The sequence below is a fragment of the Myiozetetes cayanensis genome, unplaced genomic scaffold (assembly GCF_022539395.1).
Source record: "Myiozetetes cayanensis isolate MyiCay16 unplaced genomic scaffold, myiCay2020 scf4, whole genome shotgun sequence".
NCBI classification, from domain to species: Eukaryota; Metazoa; Chordata; class Aves; order Passeriformes; family Tyrannidae; genus Myiozetetes; species Myiozetetes cayanensis.
This window is the reverse complement of record NW_026087631.1, coordinates 41,412,952-41,431,186: the sequence shown is the minus strand read 5'-3', so window position 1 is coordinate 41,431,186 and position 18,235 is coordinate 41,412,952. Positions and strand designations below refer to the sequence as shown.

Below are 18,235 nucleotides of genomic sequence, written 5' to 3'. Positions count from 1 at the left end.
CCACTATCAACAGAAGTCAGACCCTTAGCCTTGAGGATATATTCCTTCTTTTGATGAAAGAGGGTACATACAGTAATCTTCTGGTGTTTAATGAGTACTCAAATCTAACTGTGATGACCATATAACAAGTGTCCATTCAACTGTACCATGTAGCTGTTTTTCACTTTCCCTCCTATTAGACACTATTTTGTCTAAGCAAAATGTGTTGTGATTTGGTGTAGTTTGGTTTTTATCCTTCTTGGGGAAAGTAAAAGAAGTTTGAGAGGTGTGTTTGGAGTTCAGTTGACTAGTTTAGTTCCCAACATCATTCCTCACCTCATTTGCTCTCTAATTGTGGCAATAGTCTTCCAGTTTTCAAGGGTTGGATTTAAAATGCCTTCAATTTAACCTATGCAAACTTCTCTCAGGCAGTCTTTCTGTTCTAGAGTGATCCTTGATTGCTGAGACATCCCGATGGAAAATATTGTGTCCGTGATTATATAGGCCCTCATTCAGCAATATGCATATGATTTCCTTATTTTCAGAGCAGACTCAGACTCTGATGTTTATGAGCAGTTGATAATAACAGGTTGACTCTGATCTGAGGAATGATATGTGTATTTGTAGCTTCTGTTATATCAAAAATATGGTCATCTCAAATCAAATAGATTAAATCAGGGTTTGCCATTCACTTATTACCATGTCACTGCATCATTTTAGTTCTTCTTCTGCTGTTTAAATTGCAGATAATATGCTATTAAAAAAGTATCAGGAAATGAAAGTATAATAAGCCCAAAGTCTTTTACTCTCTTTTAGTATTTTTTTAAAGTAGAATTGGTAAACTTTGAACTTATAAAAGATTCTCCTATATAGATTATATAGTGAAATTTATATCCATAAATAATCTTATTTTCATAATAAAAAACCGTTGACTTAGGCACAAAATGGAAACTAAAATCTCAGGTTTATTGTACCAGTCAGACAACATCTGGGCAAAGACATTAAGAAGGTCTAGGCATATTCTAAGACCATTTGCAACTTGCTAGCATTTAGCACCATGTCTTTATTGGCATAGCTGGACATATCAGCTTGAACTGTACAGAGGAAAAACAAAGTGAGCCCAGAAGTGGACTGTGGACAAACCTATTGTTATCTTGAATCAGCAGAAAATTTTGAAGTCAGTTTTTGGATGTGCAGAATTAGCCCATCAAATTCTACACCTTGGTTCAGTCAATAACGTAACTTCAGTTTATTATTCAGTTTCAGCTTTGATCTGAATTAATGAATACTTTATTGATTTTAATTTGAGTGGCTATAGTCTTGTCTTCTTTGTTGCTGTCTTAATTAATTAAAAAGTTAAACACTATCATAAGTCACTATGCCCCTTTGTTTTAAAGTGTTATGAGTATTGTAGTAGAGTTGTGTGGATCCATTCGTGATTTTGCCTGGTTTTGGATAATTTTTATGTATGGCTAAACTGAAAAATCTAAGGATCATACTCAACTATGCACTGTCACAGTACTTAACTATGCTCAATATAAAATCAGTCTTGCAACTTTTCACCATTGCAGCTAAAATTATGTTTACCAAAATCAGAAATAGCCAGAATCTTCACTAACATTGGATAAATATACATTTATATAATTTTTCTCTATATTAATTTTAAAGTACAGGGAAGTGGAACTGGTTTTAGACATTTTTAATCATTGCAGTAAGCCTGATTAGCTGATTAGGTTTTTTAGATTTTAACATTAAGTCTCTAGCCTAAGGAGATACCTCAGACAAAATAGCCTTGCTTTAGATTTCATATACATTAAAAAAAAGAGAAGTCGTTAAATACAGAAAAAGCTCTGAAAATTGCATTTTAAAGCTAAACTACATAGGATGGTTTTCCTGGCTGTCAAGCTTCCAAAAAAAAACCTACCCATTTTAAAAAAAAATTAAAATTTCCAGTTTGACCTTTGCCTCATGGTTCTCTAATGTAAGTCTGTACGTGAGTATTGTGCTTGCTCTGTTAGAAAATGAGGAAATAAACACAGTTTCCCAACTCCTGTCATTATGTTTCTGGATCTCAAAAAGCCAATCGACAGAAGTTATTAAATTAGTTTTTAACTAAGATTTTGTACAGGTATAGTCTGTGCAGCATGATTCTGTGCAGGCATGGCCATTATAGTTTTCCAGTCTTTTAACAGGTAGCCAACTTGAAGACTATTTTGATTTCTAGTGAAACAGTGTAATGATATTTGTACAGTATACACCCAGTCTTTTGTTCTTACAGTGTTTCCTGAATCTTTTTAAGTATTTTTCAAAGGAAAAGTCTGCTTTAATTTTTGTGTTTCTCAGTATGCATATTGATAATGAGATTTGCTCTTTACAATCTAAGTACTTACAAACACAGAAAATGTTGTGTGTTTTTTTTTTTTTTAGTTGTGGTCTTCCTGTCAAACATCATAATCTTTAAGAAGCTAATATGTACTTTTCTGAAGCAGTGGTATTAATGGCATATGTTTACCAAAATGCAGCCATTTTAAAAAATGGGGTTTATATTGTTCAGTGAATGTCAGGCCCCAGAGCTGAAATGGAGAGTTTGAAACTAATAGGGTTAAAAGGACTTCTACTGTCTGTATTGTGTATGTATTATACCTACATTGCTTATACATTGTTTTTTTCCCCCTAGTATTAGCAATCTGCTTTTGTACTTTGACATAGGGATTTCCCTTGTGAATTTTGTCACAGAAAAAAGAGAATCATCAATATCGCAGTTAAACTTGACTTTCAAAGCTAATAGTATCTCATTTGGGGGCTGAAATTTAATAAATTTTCTTTGATTCTGTTTGAGTTTTTAAACATCAAACAATGAATTGGCCAGGGTGCAGTAAAATATTTAGATCTATTGACTATGGTTCAGAAGGGTAGAAGGCAAAACACTGGTGGTTTGATGTTGATAAATTCTTAGTACCTTAATCCACATTAATGTTTTCTTTTATCTGTGTGCATACTGGCAGCAAAGACACTGAAAAGTTGGTGTATATATAAGCTATAAAAATGTAAATCGTGTGTGTGTGTGCATGTGTGTGCGTGTGTGTGTGTGTGTGTATTTAAAGCAATGCATTTTGTTATATTCAGCAAGGTTAACATCTGACCAGAATTACACATGCTGACAGAACACTCCAGAGAGTATATTTGTTCCATAGGACTGTATATCCTGAACCTAGTGCACTGTGTGTGCAAAAAACGTGTAGAGGACCTTTCCTGTTATAAAAATTGCATCATAGTGCATATGTTTGGCAGCCACAGGTATTGACAGGAATTCTTTAGGTCAACTTGGGAAATGTAGGGCTCCCTATTCCCACAGAACAGAGGAATGAATAACATAAAATCTTTTCTTCTTTGTATCAGTAGATTTGCACAGCTTCTTTCAATCAGAGCAGATTTCAAAGGCTCTGCTATTATTTGAAAGATGTTCACTCATAATCAACATTTTACAAAAATCTAATTTTGTAAGTAGTTACAGAAAAGTAATCTGGGATTTAAAATTAATAGACCTGTTCTTGTGGGCAAGAGAGCCTTTAAGAAAAACTGAAATATATTTAAATAGTATTTAGTAAATGGTTTATCTATTGATTTATGAGTATTTAGTATATATTCAGTATATGTTTTACTATCAGACTGTTAGTTGTTTAGTTACAGTGTGTTTGCAATATTTGCTATTGCTACTCAACACATGCAGTCTGTGCCTAATCAATGGATTTAATCTATTCATTTTTACTAATATGTATTTGTATATGTGTCTGTCCATCTGTATTATAATTTAATGTGACTACTGGGTCTCTCCTGGAGGTGGACATGGTATTTTTTTTTTGTATTAAATAGAATGAAAAAATGGGTGCGTGGCGTCGTATGGCATACGAACATAGGTCACGCGCCCGTGGAAGTTACGTGTTAAATACGCATATTTTTCACATCCACGCTGAGAGGCTCGGGACACGCTGCGGAACGCGGGGAAGTGTCGGATTTTCGGCGGCGCCGGGTGCTGGCCCGCGGCCGGGGCGGCGGCGGAGGTGCCGGGCGCGGCCGGCAGGTGGCAGTGCGACACCAGGGGCGCTCCGGCCGCCCGAGCCGGGGCCCGGCATCAATCTGTCTGGGCTTTGTGCACATCGTAGCATTTCCCACTCCAAATTGGCGCGGTTAGAAACTGTACAAAAGTCGATTAATACCACTTAGTGCGTTATTTCTTACAGTGAGTCTGCGATAAGAGATCTAGTAGCATTTTTTTTCCTTTTTTTTTTTTTTTTAAACCCTTGTTAATTGGAAAGCTACAGGTTAGTTCATTTTGCTTTGTTTGTGGATTATTCATTTTATTTTGGATTTTAACTGAAGTGCTACTTAATGAACCTTATTCTGGAAAATTGATACAGTTTCCCTATAGTAGACAGAACTCACATGCCAGCTTCTTGCTGTTGTGATCGCATGAACTTTTTAATTTCGTAGCTTGTGTTTGTTTCAGTTAGAGGTACAATTACTATTTTTTTCTTACGAGGTTTTTGCAGGAGACAGGTCTCTGAAATGTATATGCCAGCTGGACTTGTGAGCCCTTAGTGTCTCTTCTTCTCATTTCAGACCAGGGGAAGATGCTTTTTCTTCTTAACATTCTCTCCCAGCACTCTGAATTAGAGATTTATTTGCAACGAAAAATCAATTAGTCCTAAATTTATTCATGGATTTCAGGTCCAGCGATCAATGCAAGTCCACTCAGTGGGCTCAAGGGGACCCAGTTCATCCCAGTTAATGTGTCTGAAGGGGAATTACCATTGATGCTGTTTTTTTCCCTTTAGGTCAGAGATCAGGCCTTGCTGCCATGTGCTGCGGCAGCCACGAATGACTTCACCCTGGAGCTACCCAAACTGCACCTAGAGACCTTTTCAGAGGAAGGGCTGAAGGGCAGGCCAGAGGCTGCAGCATTTCAGGTTAGAGTCTAAAATAATCCTGATTCTTGTTTTCATTTTTGGCAACTGAGATAGAACAAGAAGCTAGACTTCTCTGAATGTGTGGAGAACAAAAAGCTTCAAAACTATTGCAGTCAACAGTTGAAAGAGAAATAATTTCCATATATACTGTTGGATATGGTATTTCAGAGATGATGTGAACTTTTAATTTTGCAGTAATAGTTTTAAGTAACTGCCAGGAATATGACCACAGTAAAATTCAAATGTTATATTTGAAATGTGATATCACTCTATGCCCCCCCCTCCTCCCTTTAATTTAAGAAAGACAAATTAAAAAAAGACCAAGATTCTTATGCTGCTACTTGGTCTGTATCAGATTTTTTTGTATTATAGTTTTAGAATTAACAGTGATTTTTAACAGTTCTAATTCAAAATAAACTACTGTTCGGAATACCTTAATATAAAAACTATTTTGTTCTTGTAGGTTTGTAGATTCATGTTTCAAAAATACTAATTTTCATAATAGGAAACAATGGGGGAAAAAAGAGAAATCAATTGAAAATGTACATATTTTCAGCTTTGAAAATTGATCCTGTGCAATGCCTCCTTATTGTTTTAACTTTGTTATGTCTTCTTCCATACGAACTATACCTTAGTCTTTATAGCTGTACAGAATACATTGTTTTTAAAGGCAGAATATTTTGTTTTCCTAGTGAGAGAACAAAAGGTAGAGTTCTTTCATTGTGCTCTTCTGTCTGAATCAGAGGAAAGGTAGTCAAGCGAAGCACAAGGACATTAGACAATACAAGTATTACATTGTGTGTGTACTTTTCTCTAGTTTTTGAATTTATTTTAAGTATTCTATTCTAGATGTAGTATATTATTGCAGGAATAGGGTCACGAAATTAAACATTCAAGAAAGACAGATTCTAACTTGGAAATTTCTCATTGTTGCCCTCTTGAATGCATGCATTTTAATATGATAAAGATTTAAATTATGTGTTTCTCTAATAAAGCAATAATATGTAACACTTTCAGATTCCCATGAACTTTAGTTAGCACAGCTGTATGTTTCTAACAAAGGGTAGGTTGCAAATGCTTCCCCAGTATAGTGATGATCACTTTTAAAGCTGTGCTAAAGGTTCCACAGGTGGCATCTTTTCAAAGAAGCTGTCATGGAAATCACCAGCTTTTAAATACTACTTTTCTAATTCAGTGGTAGCTGTCCAGTGATAGTTGCTGCTTTTTTTTTTGTCCCATCCCAAGTTCTATTATTTTTTGACCTTACAATGATGACTGAAGCATTTGCAAGACAGCCTGTTCCTTGTTTCTTTTTAAGAAGATGAAGAGAAACAGAAGTATAAAAAGTTCCACTTCACATTTTTACAGAGTGCTTGTGGTATAGCTATCACATAGCAATGTATGTGCTGGATAGCTCACTGGTGGTGCAGTGTTGTAAACCTACTTTTTGTTTGCCTGACAGCTTCAGTTACACTTGGTTACTCTGTGCCTACACAAACAGCACTAAAGGTTCAATCTGTATCACTGTGAAGTTCCTTTTCTCCTTCCCTTTCTCCTTTTCCCTTTCCCTTCTTTTCCTTCCTCTTCTTTCTCTCCTCCTCTCTCTCTCCCCCTCTTCCTTTCCTGTCTCTGGTTACACAGTGCCTGTTTGATAATTTTCTAAGTACATTATAGAGATTTTATTATGAAATTTGCCTTTTATAGCTGGGACTCAGATAACTGATTTTAATTTCACTGTATGTAAAACTTATTTGATTTTCATTTCACTATATGTAAAACTATATTGTGGGCAATCCTCTAAACCTCAGTGAGGTAAACAATTCATTTATATGTTAGAAAAGAACATTTCTATGTTCATATGCATCCTCATAGGTTATCTTTCTTCCAAATTTTTCAGAAAACAAGTGACTCTCAAAGATGTTTTGAATGAAATCCACTATCCTTAGTTTACCTTTTGGGCTCAGCAGCATTAGAGATTTTTATTCCTTGTCATTTGGAATATGGGAAGTCTTAGAATTTTTAAATTGCTGTTGTCTTTGTGTAAATGTTTCTTGTGAAAAATATGCTTTCTTTATAATAGACAAGTGCAAAGAAAGTTGACATAATGAACCTAAGTTGCCTGACTATGAACTAAGCTATCAGACATTTAGGGGTTTTCTGTGGCATGCTTAATTAAATATCTTCTTTTTTTAGCAAATGCATCCAACATTCAAAATACTGTGAAGACTTACAGGGCTGATCAAACAAACACACAAATAAAGTCCCTGTCATTCCCAAATGAAATAACCATGTAAGAGGTGTGCATCTTTTAAATTGTTTTACACTCTAGTTTAGACCTTTAGGTAATGAAATTAAATGTTTTGTGCACAAACTTCTATGAATCTTCTCCAAAGCTTGCACTTTTTGTAATGACTCTTAAATTGCAAAATTATGCGGTAGTTTGAAATATTAAGTTATTCAACAACAATATCCTTGCACTGATTATCTTATAAAGTCCCATACAAGTGGGGAAAGTATGACTTAATTTGTAGGCATTTTTAAAATTCTTGAGCACTGCAACAGAATTACTGTAATAGTTTGAAAATGTCACTTCAAATGGTTAAGTAAAGAGAAAGTGGAGTATCTCAAAGAGTAAAATATCATTACTATAGCTTTGAAACACTCTCACTTGTATGTAGTTGCTGTGAAAAATGTTATATCACAAAGTCGTACTGTTTGTTGCTTAGTTAAGTTTGAACATGGAAAATTATAATATTGTTTTCAACAACTGAAACACCGGAACACAGGATTTAAGATGTGGTGTTCTGATCATGCCTGAATGTTCCTACTGGAGACAAAAAGTGGAACTGTATATGAAACCTCCAATGAATACAGGATATAGGGTTAAAAAAGCAACTAAAATGACATGGCATTACTAATTCTAGTAGTCTTGCTGTTTAAATTAAACAGTAAAGATTATCAGCTATATATATATATATATATATATAACATAGAAAATTCAATTGTGTTACAACTTTAGGAAGAGCATAACATTACTTACTAATCTTAACTCTCCCTTCTGGAAGAGTTTATTGGCTCACAGAAAAAGTGGTTCAGAAGATTAATTCTGAATTGTCTCAAATGCTTTTACATCAAGTATGTAATTGACACTAGTGCCAAGAGGTTTTACCTGAAAATAATGCATAAACCTCCCAAATAAGTCATATAAGATTTAAATGTTCATGTATAAATAATTAAGCATCAGTATATTTTCACAGTGGGTTTCTTCTGTTTGGAGATATAGACACTGAAGGGTAAGAACTGCTATGAAAGAAACTTCCTCAAGCAAATTTAGGTACCTCAGACACTTATGTTAATGTTATGTTTTAAAGCAATTATAGTTGAATTATGCTAAAACACCTTCAAAATATTTATGAGCATGATACAACCTATCTGGAGACATGAGTCTAGTTGCTAGTTGAACACACAAAGGAAACCAGAAAGGGACTTGGAGGTGCAGGCTCATGCTAAACATGAGCCAGCAGTGTGCCCAGGTAGCCAAGAAGACCAATGGCATCCTGGCTTTTATCAGCAGGACTTGATGATCTTGGAGGTCTTTTTTAACCATAATGATTCTGTAATTCTGTAAGTCTCTCCTCTAGGTGGGTTTGAGATGGGTAAGTTTTCATTTTGTCTTGTCAGTCTGTCTCTACCTCCATTTTTGTCTCTCTCTGCCACATGGTCCTGTGCTCTGCTGCCTGTCTTCATGTCGTTCCTGCAGATTCTCCATGACACACGTGCTCTCCTGGCCGAGTACTTGCTTGTTGCTGTGCGCACATCAATGCACGTGCTCTTGCTCTCCCTCTCCCTGCATGTTTGCTCTCTCTGCCCTACACGTTTGTGCTTTCTTTCTGTCAGTCTCTGCCTGCTGCTCTGCCTTGGTCTCCTTCAGTCTCTGCCCCTCTCTTCTGGTCCCTGTACCCATCTCTCCCTCTCTATCTTGCTTGCTCTACATCAGTCTTTCTGTCCTCCTTGTCCCTCCCTCCCGCCTGCCCCATCTTGCTCCCTCTGTCTCTGTCTTCAGCATGTATCCATCTGTTCATGCAGTTTTAGAAAGTCCACATGGGATTCATATGTACTTCTTTGCCTTTCTTAGGTGTTTTGAGGTAATTTGGAATGAAAAGTGCAGTGATAACGTGGATTAATACAGTCAAGTACTGATGTATCTTCTGTGTTGGCATATAATCATTACAAATTTACGAAGAAGAAGGTTCTTATTGTTTATGCATTCATGCATGATTTAGTCATGTATTATCTAATTGTATTGTAGGTCCACTTTTTCCAAATAATTCTACAAACATAAATGTAGTTTTAGGAGCTTCCTAATTTGTATTTGTTTTAACTTGTTTACTAATTTTAGATTTATGCTTGATAGATCAGAAGGTGAAAGATACGCATAATTCTGCTGATAATTTTCCTCAAAATAATAAGCACTTTCTCATTCCTGTATTTGCTTGTCAATAAAAAAGTTCCTACCAAATTGAGGAAGCAAGTGATTTCAAAGGTAACATTATAATTCTGTCATCAGATTTTATCCTCTGCACAGGTCATGTCTTTCACACATAAATCAGTTCTGATATGAGGACTTAATGAGAAGAATTAATCATGGAGTAGCTGCTTAAAAATGGAGTTATTAGTATTTTAAATCTTGTACTTCTGTTTTAGAACCATTTGCTTTTTTTTAATGGCATGACTGTAAAAGGAAAAATGTGTTTTTTTCTCTTAATACTTTAGAAAGAAGAAACCTTTTTCAGAGTCTAGAAGATAGTGGAGCATACACACACTTCTAGTGTTTTCCTTTTATTTACACCATTTCACCAGGGAAGGAATTATCCATTGTGTTATAGAGGCCGGAATGCTGCCTCCTCTGGAATTAGTTGCTGTTTCTTGTCAGGTAAAGCTGGGTCTTCCTTCTCCAGTAGTTCAACAGCAGCTTTCAACAGCAACTGGGCTGCCCTCCTATTCTTTTCTTCTCCTATTCTAATTAGCTAAGACTAATTTCGTAACTAGTGTTAAAATGTGCTACTTCTAAACTGACTCCGAGCCTGCCTTTCAATATATTGTTCAAAGAGAAAAGTGACTCATTATTACTGTAACGCTACTTTACACTTCCACTTTGAGTTGAAATACCCATAAATAGGTAGATATTTTAAACTCGAGTGAGGTGACACCTCTTGCGACCCTGACCTTTTGCAAACTTTAATTTGTCAAAAATAAAGTTTGTACAAGACTTAAGAAGCAATAATTAATAACTAAGTAAAATCTGAATAACCAGATTGAAGAGATGTAACACAAAGAATTGTAATTTAATCTCCTTGAATGTCTTTTGTCTCCAGATACCAGCTGTATCATGCTGCTAAATATTTGGCAGCCATTTTAGCATAATTAACCTATAAATACTTTAAAACATACTATTAGTGTATATTAGCAAAATACTATTTAAAGCGTAAAAAAATGAGACACCTTCTAAATGCCAGTGACTTTGGAAATTTGCCTTCTATAATTTGAATTTCACACCACTCTTCTTTCTGTAACTTAACTGTGTTCCTGACTTCCTTTCCTCTTCACAGCATTTGTGTTTGCAGTTTTTTCCTCCCTCTTCTCTATGGGCTTTTTGTTGCTCTCTCTCCTTTCTTCATTTCCCCCTCTTATCATTAACCTCTTTTCCTCACTTTCTCAGCCACCTTTGCACTTTTTGTTTCTTCCCTTGCCTTTCTTCATTCTAATAAATTAGTATGGATAATATGAAGAACCTTCTCACAGGGCTCTGTAGTTAGCTGGTACATAGTTTGCACCCCAACCATGCTAATTAAGGCTTGGCCCTATGGGACCATAAATATCAGTCAGTATCTGTAATCACCAACTAATCAATTACTGAAAGCTGTCTCTCTGTGCCTGTGACACTACTAACTCTTGTACAGCCCCTTTGATAGGCACTATTAGTTTTGTAAAAACTTTTCACTAAGATTTAATGATGATTATCTTGAATGCCAAAGTTAGTATGTAATCATTTAACCTTCCAATAACCTTTCTTAATGGAAAATGTTCTTTTCTTGACCCTGTCAAGCAATCATGTAGCTATCCGCCTTTGTCCATTTAGAGTTTTTCATACATTTATGTGTGTTGTGTGTGTGTGATCTTTTAGGAATTATCTGTGCTGATATGCAAGAAAGCTCTATAAGAACTGTGTAAAATAGGATCTTAATTCACGAAGTTTATTTGTTTAGTTTTGCTTCTGCTTGTAATCCTGGGAATTTTTTTCCCATCTGGTTACCAGGTTGTTGCATCTTACAGCAGGAAGCATCTTTCTTGTTTTCTGTTCACTATTCTTTCATGAGAAAAATTACTCCAGAGTCATGGTGATCTCAATATGTACCCAAAGCTGCTTCAGTGAATAAGGGCAGACTCCTGAATACTATAATTACAAAAATAAAACATCGTTCAATCACAGAAGATATCAAAAATAGTTTTCACAGCACCTAGTTTGTTAGGCAGATTTTCTTACTTTAGAAATCCTTTCTTTCAGAACTGCACAGGTTCATCTGTGCACAGTATCTTCAGAAAAGGAATAATTTTACCAGATAACAACTGTGCAACTTTGATGTGACTGCATTTTTTAATATGGTGTGCAGTTTATACCATTGTAACACTGGCAAGTCCATTCAGAAGCATAGATGTTTAACTGTTGATAGTTGTGAGGGTTAAAAATTGAATTCATGAAGTGAATACTGTGAAAGATTAGGAATTGTCTGGAGTCTTTTTGTTTGTACTGGTTCTTTTAATTTCAGAAGATAAGAAGAAATACTGAGCAATAGAAGTTAAGAAGGCAACAGACTTTATTACATAAATATTTAAGTAGCAAAAATAGAATCAGACTATTTTCTATTCTTAATTATATTTAAAATAAAAAACCAAGCTTCGAATGCTGAAGATTTTTTTTTTTGCTTAACTGCTTAGTAGTCTGTTGTTATAAAACATGTCTATCTCTTTGTTATTCTTATCAATAGCTTACAGAGTAAGAAAAAAATTCTTAAATATTGCACTATATTAGTGCAAGATTGTTGTAATGGAATTGAGAGACATTTCTACCCAGATATTGCATTTGGTGGGCCATGTAGTTAAAGACCTGAGAAAGGAAGGGTTAGCTACAACTTGAGAGAGTTTATTATGGCTTAGTGATTTGCTGATTGATTTCATTTGCTGTCAGTTAAGGCTCTCTTAATGTCAGCTTTCTTTGCATAATGCCTTGAAATAAAGACTGATGAAGATTTTTTAGATTGATGCCACTTACATAAACTGACCCTGATTTGCCCTTCTGCAAGACAATATAAGTGACAGCAGTTAGAAGAAAATATAGCAATGAATATGCAACTTAAGGATTAAGACAAACAGTAAATCTTTCAGAATATAAAACTAGGCATAAAACCCCCAGGCTGTTCTGTTATTTCCACAGTTGTCATGTGTTGAAGAAATAGACTGGGATAGCATCCCAAGTGGTGTACTGCTGAAGTGAAATTTGAAGAGGACAAGTTTTGAAAGAATTAAAAGTTAATCTTTTTTTTTTTACCAAATTCTACCAATTTTGCCTTATTATTTATTTTGGTTGTTTTTTTTTTTTAAGGAAGTGTGGGTGGCGGGAAGAGTTGTGGCTTGCAATTCACATATGCTGTTACCTGCAAATTTTATTTTTTACATTGTTATTTTGCAGGAATCATAGCAAACTACTTTGAAGCTATTGTCTTGATTTTTCAATAACTGAATTGATTGATTGTTTTCTGACACATGTTGCTAGTATCTTAAGATCACAAATACTAACATTATATTGGACTGTGAAAAGCACAAATTCTTAGGTTTCATATGGTCTCTTCCAATAGGTGTTCTAGGACTAATATGCTTTAAGTAGGGCACTCAAATTAATATTTGCCATTGCTGTACCCAAGTTCTTTACAGTGTTTTAAAAGTCTCTCTTCATTATGGTTTCTTCCCTCATTTTGGTCTCTTCCTGTTAGAAGCAAAAAAGTGGTAAGAAATTAGAACATGAGAAGAAAATGGAGGGTGCTGGAAGGTGCTGTAAGTAATGAAAATTTCATGAATGTGGAACTGTTTTGTAAGCCTGAATAACAGGGATACACAGCCTGCCTGTTGTCAAGTTTACCTGAAAAGATTGGATGTTTCATGGCTTTTAAAAAGATAATATTCATGGAAGGACCAAAATTGTTTATCCTCCTGGAACCTTGCTAGAACTTAAATTACTTTGGATTGCTTCAACATCATGATCTTTTTTGATAGATGTACAGTTCTAAAGAAAAGGTCAGGAGAGAACAGTCACCCATTCCCCCAGTGGGGCAAAATTAAAAAGTCCTTTTAATACCTGAAGACTATCTTTAGTTCTGATTTCTCTCTGTTCAGAGGAATTTTGATTGTTCTTTTCCAGTACCAGCCCCCAACTGGTGGGTTCCCCTCTTCCTGATTGTATAATAATTGACAAATACTACAGGGAGAGATTAAAGACAAGGCATCATGTTATTGCCACAGTGTACAGTGCCAGGTAATTAAACTGCTGGACTGATTTGAGCTTTGTTTCACCAATGATGATATGGGGATGATGGGAGACTTCCTGAGGTGCAGATGGATAGAAAACTTTTGTCTTCTTCAAGCTGACTTCCAGTCCAAACAGCTCAGCAGCCTCTGCAAAGCAGGATGTTAGATGCTGCAGAGCTACTTCTGTGTGGGCAACAAGGGCGGCATCATCAGCGTAAAGCAGCTCACGGATAAGACAATTTAAGGTCTTGGTGTGGGCCTTCAGTTGCCTTAGGTTGAACAGGCTCCCATCCGTACGATATCGAATGTAGACACCGTTTTCTTCATCAAGGTCTGCCGTGGCCCTTTGGAGCATCATACTGAAGAAGACTGTGAATAAAATTGGTGCAAGAACAGAGCCTTGCTTCACACCATTGGCTATGGGAAAGGGATCAGAAAGTGCGTCACCATATCTGACTTGACCGCACTGGTCCTCATGAAGCGAGATGATCGTTTTGAGGAACTTGGGAGGACATCCTAAACGTTCCAAAATCTGCCACAGACCTTTTCTGCTCACAGTGTCGAAAGCCTTGGTGAGATCAACAAAGGTAACATAGAGCCCTTTGTTCTGTTCCCGACACTTCTCTTGCAGTTGTCTGAGAACAAATACCATGTCTGTGGTACCTCTGTTGGCTCGGAAACCACACTGGCTTTCAGGCAGAAGATCTTCTGCTATGGCGGGCATTAATCTGTTCAAAAGAATTCTTGCAAGGATTTTACCAGCAATGGAGAGCAGAGTAATACCTCGGTAATTTGAGCAGTCTGATTTATCTCCTTTCCTCTTGTACGAGGTGATGATGACAGTGTCATGAAGGTCTGAAGGCAGTTCACCTCATTCCCAACAGTACACCACAAATTTGTGAAACTTAGCATGGAGTGCTTGGAGTTTAATTACCTGGGAAGCATCATCTCCTCAGACAGTAAAATTGATGCAGAAATAGACAACAGGTTAGCAAAGGCATACAGAGCTTTTGGTAAACTCCAAAAGAGAGTGTGGCAAAACAAACACCTGAAGAAAAGTACAAAGATCAGCGTTTACAGAGCTGTTGTACTGTCTACTCTTTTATATGGATCTGAGTCATGGGTCATTTACTGCCACCACTTGCGTCTCTTAGAACCCTTCCATCAGTGCTGCCTCCGTACAATCCACTGGATGGATTATGTGACCAACACGTCTGTCTGAACAGGCAGCAGTCACGAGCATTGAGGCCATGCTGCTGAGAACACAGCTGCGCTGGGCAGGGCACGTCTCCAGGATGCAGGACTACCGCCTCCCTAAGATCGTGCTCTATGGGGAACTTGCCACTGGCTTCCGCAAGAGAGGAGCCCCGAAGAGGAGATACAAGGACTGCCTGAAACAATCCCTTATCCTTGGCCATATTGATCACCACCAGTTGGGAGGCCTGGAGACACACCATCTATAACGCTGCTGCTGCTTTTGAGAACACACACAGGATCACTTTTGAGGAGAAAAGACAACGCAGAAAGAATCGCATCTCGTCGGTATCACCTGGGGAGTCTTTGTGCTGTGCCTTCTGCAGCCGGACTTGTCTATCTCACATTGGCCTTTTTAGCCATCAGTGGGCTTGTAGCAAGTGTGGGTAGAGCCCTTCCCAAATCTTCGTTCTTGAAACCTAGCCATGATGATGATAACAGTGCCAGACTTTCCCTCGATCCAATTTCCCAATCTTAAATGAAGATTATAAGTTGAAGTTTAAATTCTTAAGTTTTTACACATGCTTGCAAAGACCACATGACTGAGTTTTGCGCAGAGAGTCTCCTGCATGTCAAAATGTGATGTTTGTCTGTACCTTGGCAAAGGTCACTATCCTAGATGCCTGATTTGTTCTGCATTTATTCCACGAGAGACTTGCTGCAAATTTTACTCCTTTGGGAAATAGACTGTGGGACTGAATAAACATTTAATGCCTAAAGGGCATAAAAAATAGCAGCAAATGTGGTTGCCCCTGCTTAAAAATAGGTTGGACAGGGGAATAAAAAAAAAAAAAAAGAAACTGAGCTAAAATGTCTCCAGAATTTCTCCCAGTCTCCACCATTTTTGTTCATGGACCTTCTGAAACAAAATTATTGTTTTTGTCTTTAGCACCCGTTTATTGTCCCATTACTTTTTGAACCCATGTAAAGGCAAGCATTCACATGACTTGCAGAAAAGACTTTTGCAGCTTAATTACACACTTTCTGAAAAACTATTTTCTGTGTTTATTTTGAAAATTGCTTCTGCTATTTCATTTAATGTTAATATTGTTAATGTTAATAAATATTCCCAGTTTACCCTATTTGTACTAGTCATGCTTTAGCATTGATTGTCACCTCACATTCTTGGACACTCCATCAGAAATTGTTTCTTTTCAGCTTGCTTTCCTCATGTCTGAACTACAAGAAGGTAAAAACAGTAGAAATCATCTATAGTTTCTAGAATTATTGAGCTGTGGAAGTGATTTCTCTGTTAAAAACATTCATAGGCACAATTACTCATAAATGACCTAACTGCAGGTAGTGGTCCAGTTCTGAAAAATGGATTATGAAGTAGTAACTAATTAACATAAGAAGTAGTTTAAAAAATGCTATCCTCTTGACTGTTTGTAAGCTAGGGTAGCCTAGGATTCTTGGATAAGGACCAGCTGCTTTTGTTGATCCACCATTAAGGACACCACTCAAGTATGTGCTAGTGCAATGCTTGCATTCATTACCAAATTTGGTAAAAATAAAAAGACTAGGAAGGACTTTCTCAGTCTCATTACAATAGCCTATGATATGGGATGTTTTACTTTTGATCTTATTGATGAAAAGTACTTTATGTTTTCTAGGCAAACTCATCTCATGAGTGCCTATCCTCCTTAGTTTTCTCCTTTCACTGTTTCTGTAAGCATCCAGTTCCATTAACAGAATTCAGAAAGTCACTCTGTATCTTAGGCTTCTAAGGAATTAGATCTAATTGTTGACTATTGGCCAGACCAGGAACTGGACCACAACAGCCGGTTCCTTACTTGCCAGGCTCTCAACCTAATAATTTGAATCATATTCTGCAATCTCATTATAAGTTTCCATTTAATGGAAAAACATTTGGTGCATTTCATAGAATCATAGAATCAGCTGGGTTGGAAAAGACCTCTGAGATCATCGAGTTCAACCCTTGATCCAACACCGCCGTGGTTAAGAGACCATGGCACTCAGTGCCACATCCAGTCCCTTCTTAAAAAACTCCAGGGATGGAGAATCCACCACCTCCCAGGGCAACCTATTCCAATGTCTGGTGACTCTCTCTATAAAGAATTTCTTCCTAATATCTAATCTAAACCTCCCCTGGCAGAACTTAAGACCATGCCTTCTTGTCTGAAGACAAAGTTGAAAATCAATGTCTTTGAAAATATTATCTAAACAGGCATATCTAGTAGCAAGACATTTTTGAATTCTTGGTCTGAATGAGAACAACCAGAGGTCTTCCATCAGAACAGTTAGTTCTTCTTTGGTTAAGGAAACTTTTCAGTCTGACCATTCATGAGGCTCTCTGGCAGTCATGCTCCAAGGCCAGAGTCTTTCACTGTTGGGACCAAAGACTCTTCGCAGCAGGTGGCTCAGTGAGCCCATGGATGCTGCACTTGACTCCCCACACACACCACACTCGCACAGTCAGACCAGGTTTCCTTACAGGTTCAACCCCATGTTTCCCTTAGCAGCATCTCAGATGTCTTGTTCCCTAAAGTCATTTATTCCCAGCACAGTAACAGAAACAGCTCCAACTGGGTACCTCCAATGAGGACCCCCAGTGAAGGAACCCCTGGTCTTTCATACTCTCACAGTCTCCCTGCACGTGAATCTTGCTCACTCTTCTGAGTACTCAGCTCCTGCCCCCCTCTCTACATCCATCCACCTCTGTGACAGTCACCAGTCTTCATGCCTTTTGTTACTCTGAAGGTTGGCAATTTCCAGCTCCTGCTGTGTCTCTCAGTGTCCATTCAACCTGGCTGGGTGTCACCCATTCTCATGCCCTTTGTTATCCCAAAGTTTGGCAGTTCACAGTGTCTTGTTTCAAACTCCCAACAGAGCTCCCTCTCTCCATTTGCAGTTTGTAAGCTGATCTACCTGGATCAGATGTATTCCTTAGCGCTTTCAAGCTGTTCCATTTTTACTTAGCTTGTTGAGCTCTTGCACTGAAGAAGCCAGACTTCAGTGTAGTGCAGTCTCACTCATCCACCAACTTTTAGCGTAAATTGGTTGAGATTTATACCTTTCTGAGCTGAGCTAATATGACATTTTGTATGACTAATGCCAAAAAGGCAGGCAAACAGAATCAGGTTTTCCCAACAAGGGTTTTCTTCAGCTGTACATTCATTTAGTAGAACTTAATATTCAGAGATGGTAGGGATTATTTTATTTGATCTTATTCCTCAGATTATGATGGGTAAAAGCAAACTTTGAGAAGAAAATATTTTATTTATATAATACTAAGCTTTAAGGATAGCAAATTGTCAAGCTCAGTGATGGTGCCTGTTTTGTCAGACGTTGCCAATATTCTTCAGATTTTGCTTTGTAAAGAGGGATGCTAATGTATATGCTCATTGTGAGGGTCAGTAGTAGGTGTACCATGTTCTTTAAATTTTCTTTGACTCCTCAGATTTTGGAACAAGAGCTGTTGTTACTGAAATTTC

General features: G+C 37.1%; 1 protein-coding gene across 1 annotated transcript in view; it reads left to right on the top strand.

The window, feature by feature from the left end:
- The window catches only part of CCDC171 (coiled-coil domain containing 171), a 144,530-nt gene that overhangs the window by 100,350 nt on the left and 25,945 nt on the right, over nt 1–18,235 (top strand). Inside the window, exon 23 of the mRNA XM_050329587.1 lies at nt 4,815–4,946. Within this exon, the coding sequence (XP_050185544.1) occupies nt 4,815–4,946 (132 nt within the window). The remainder of the gene's footprint in view (nt 1–4,814; nt 4,947–18,235) is intronic.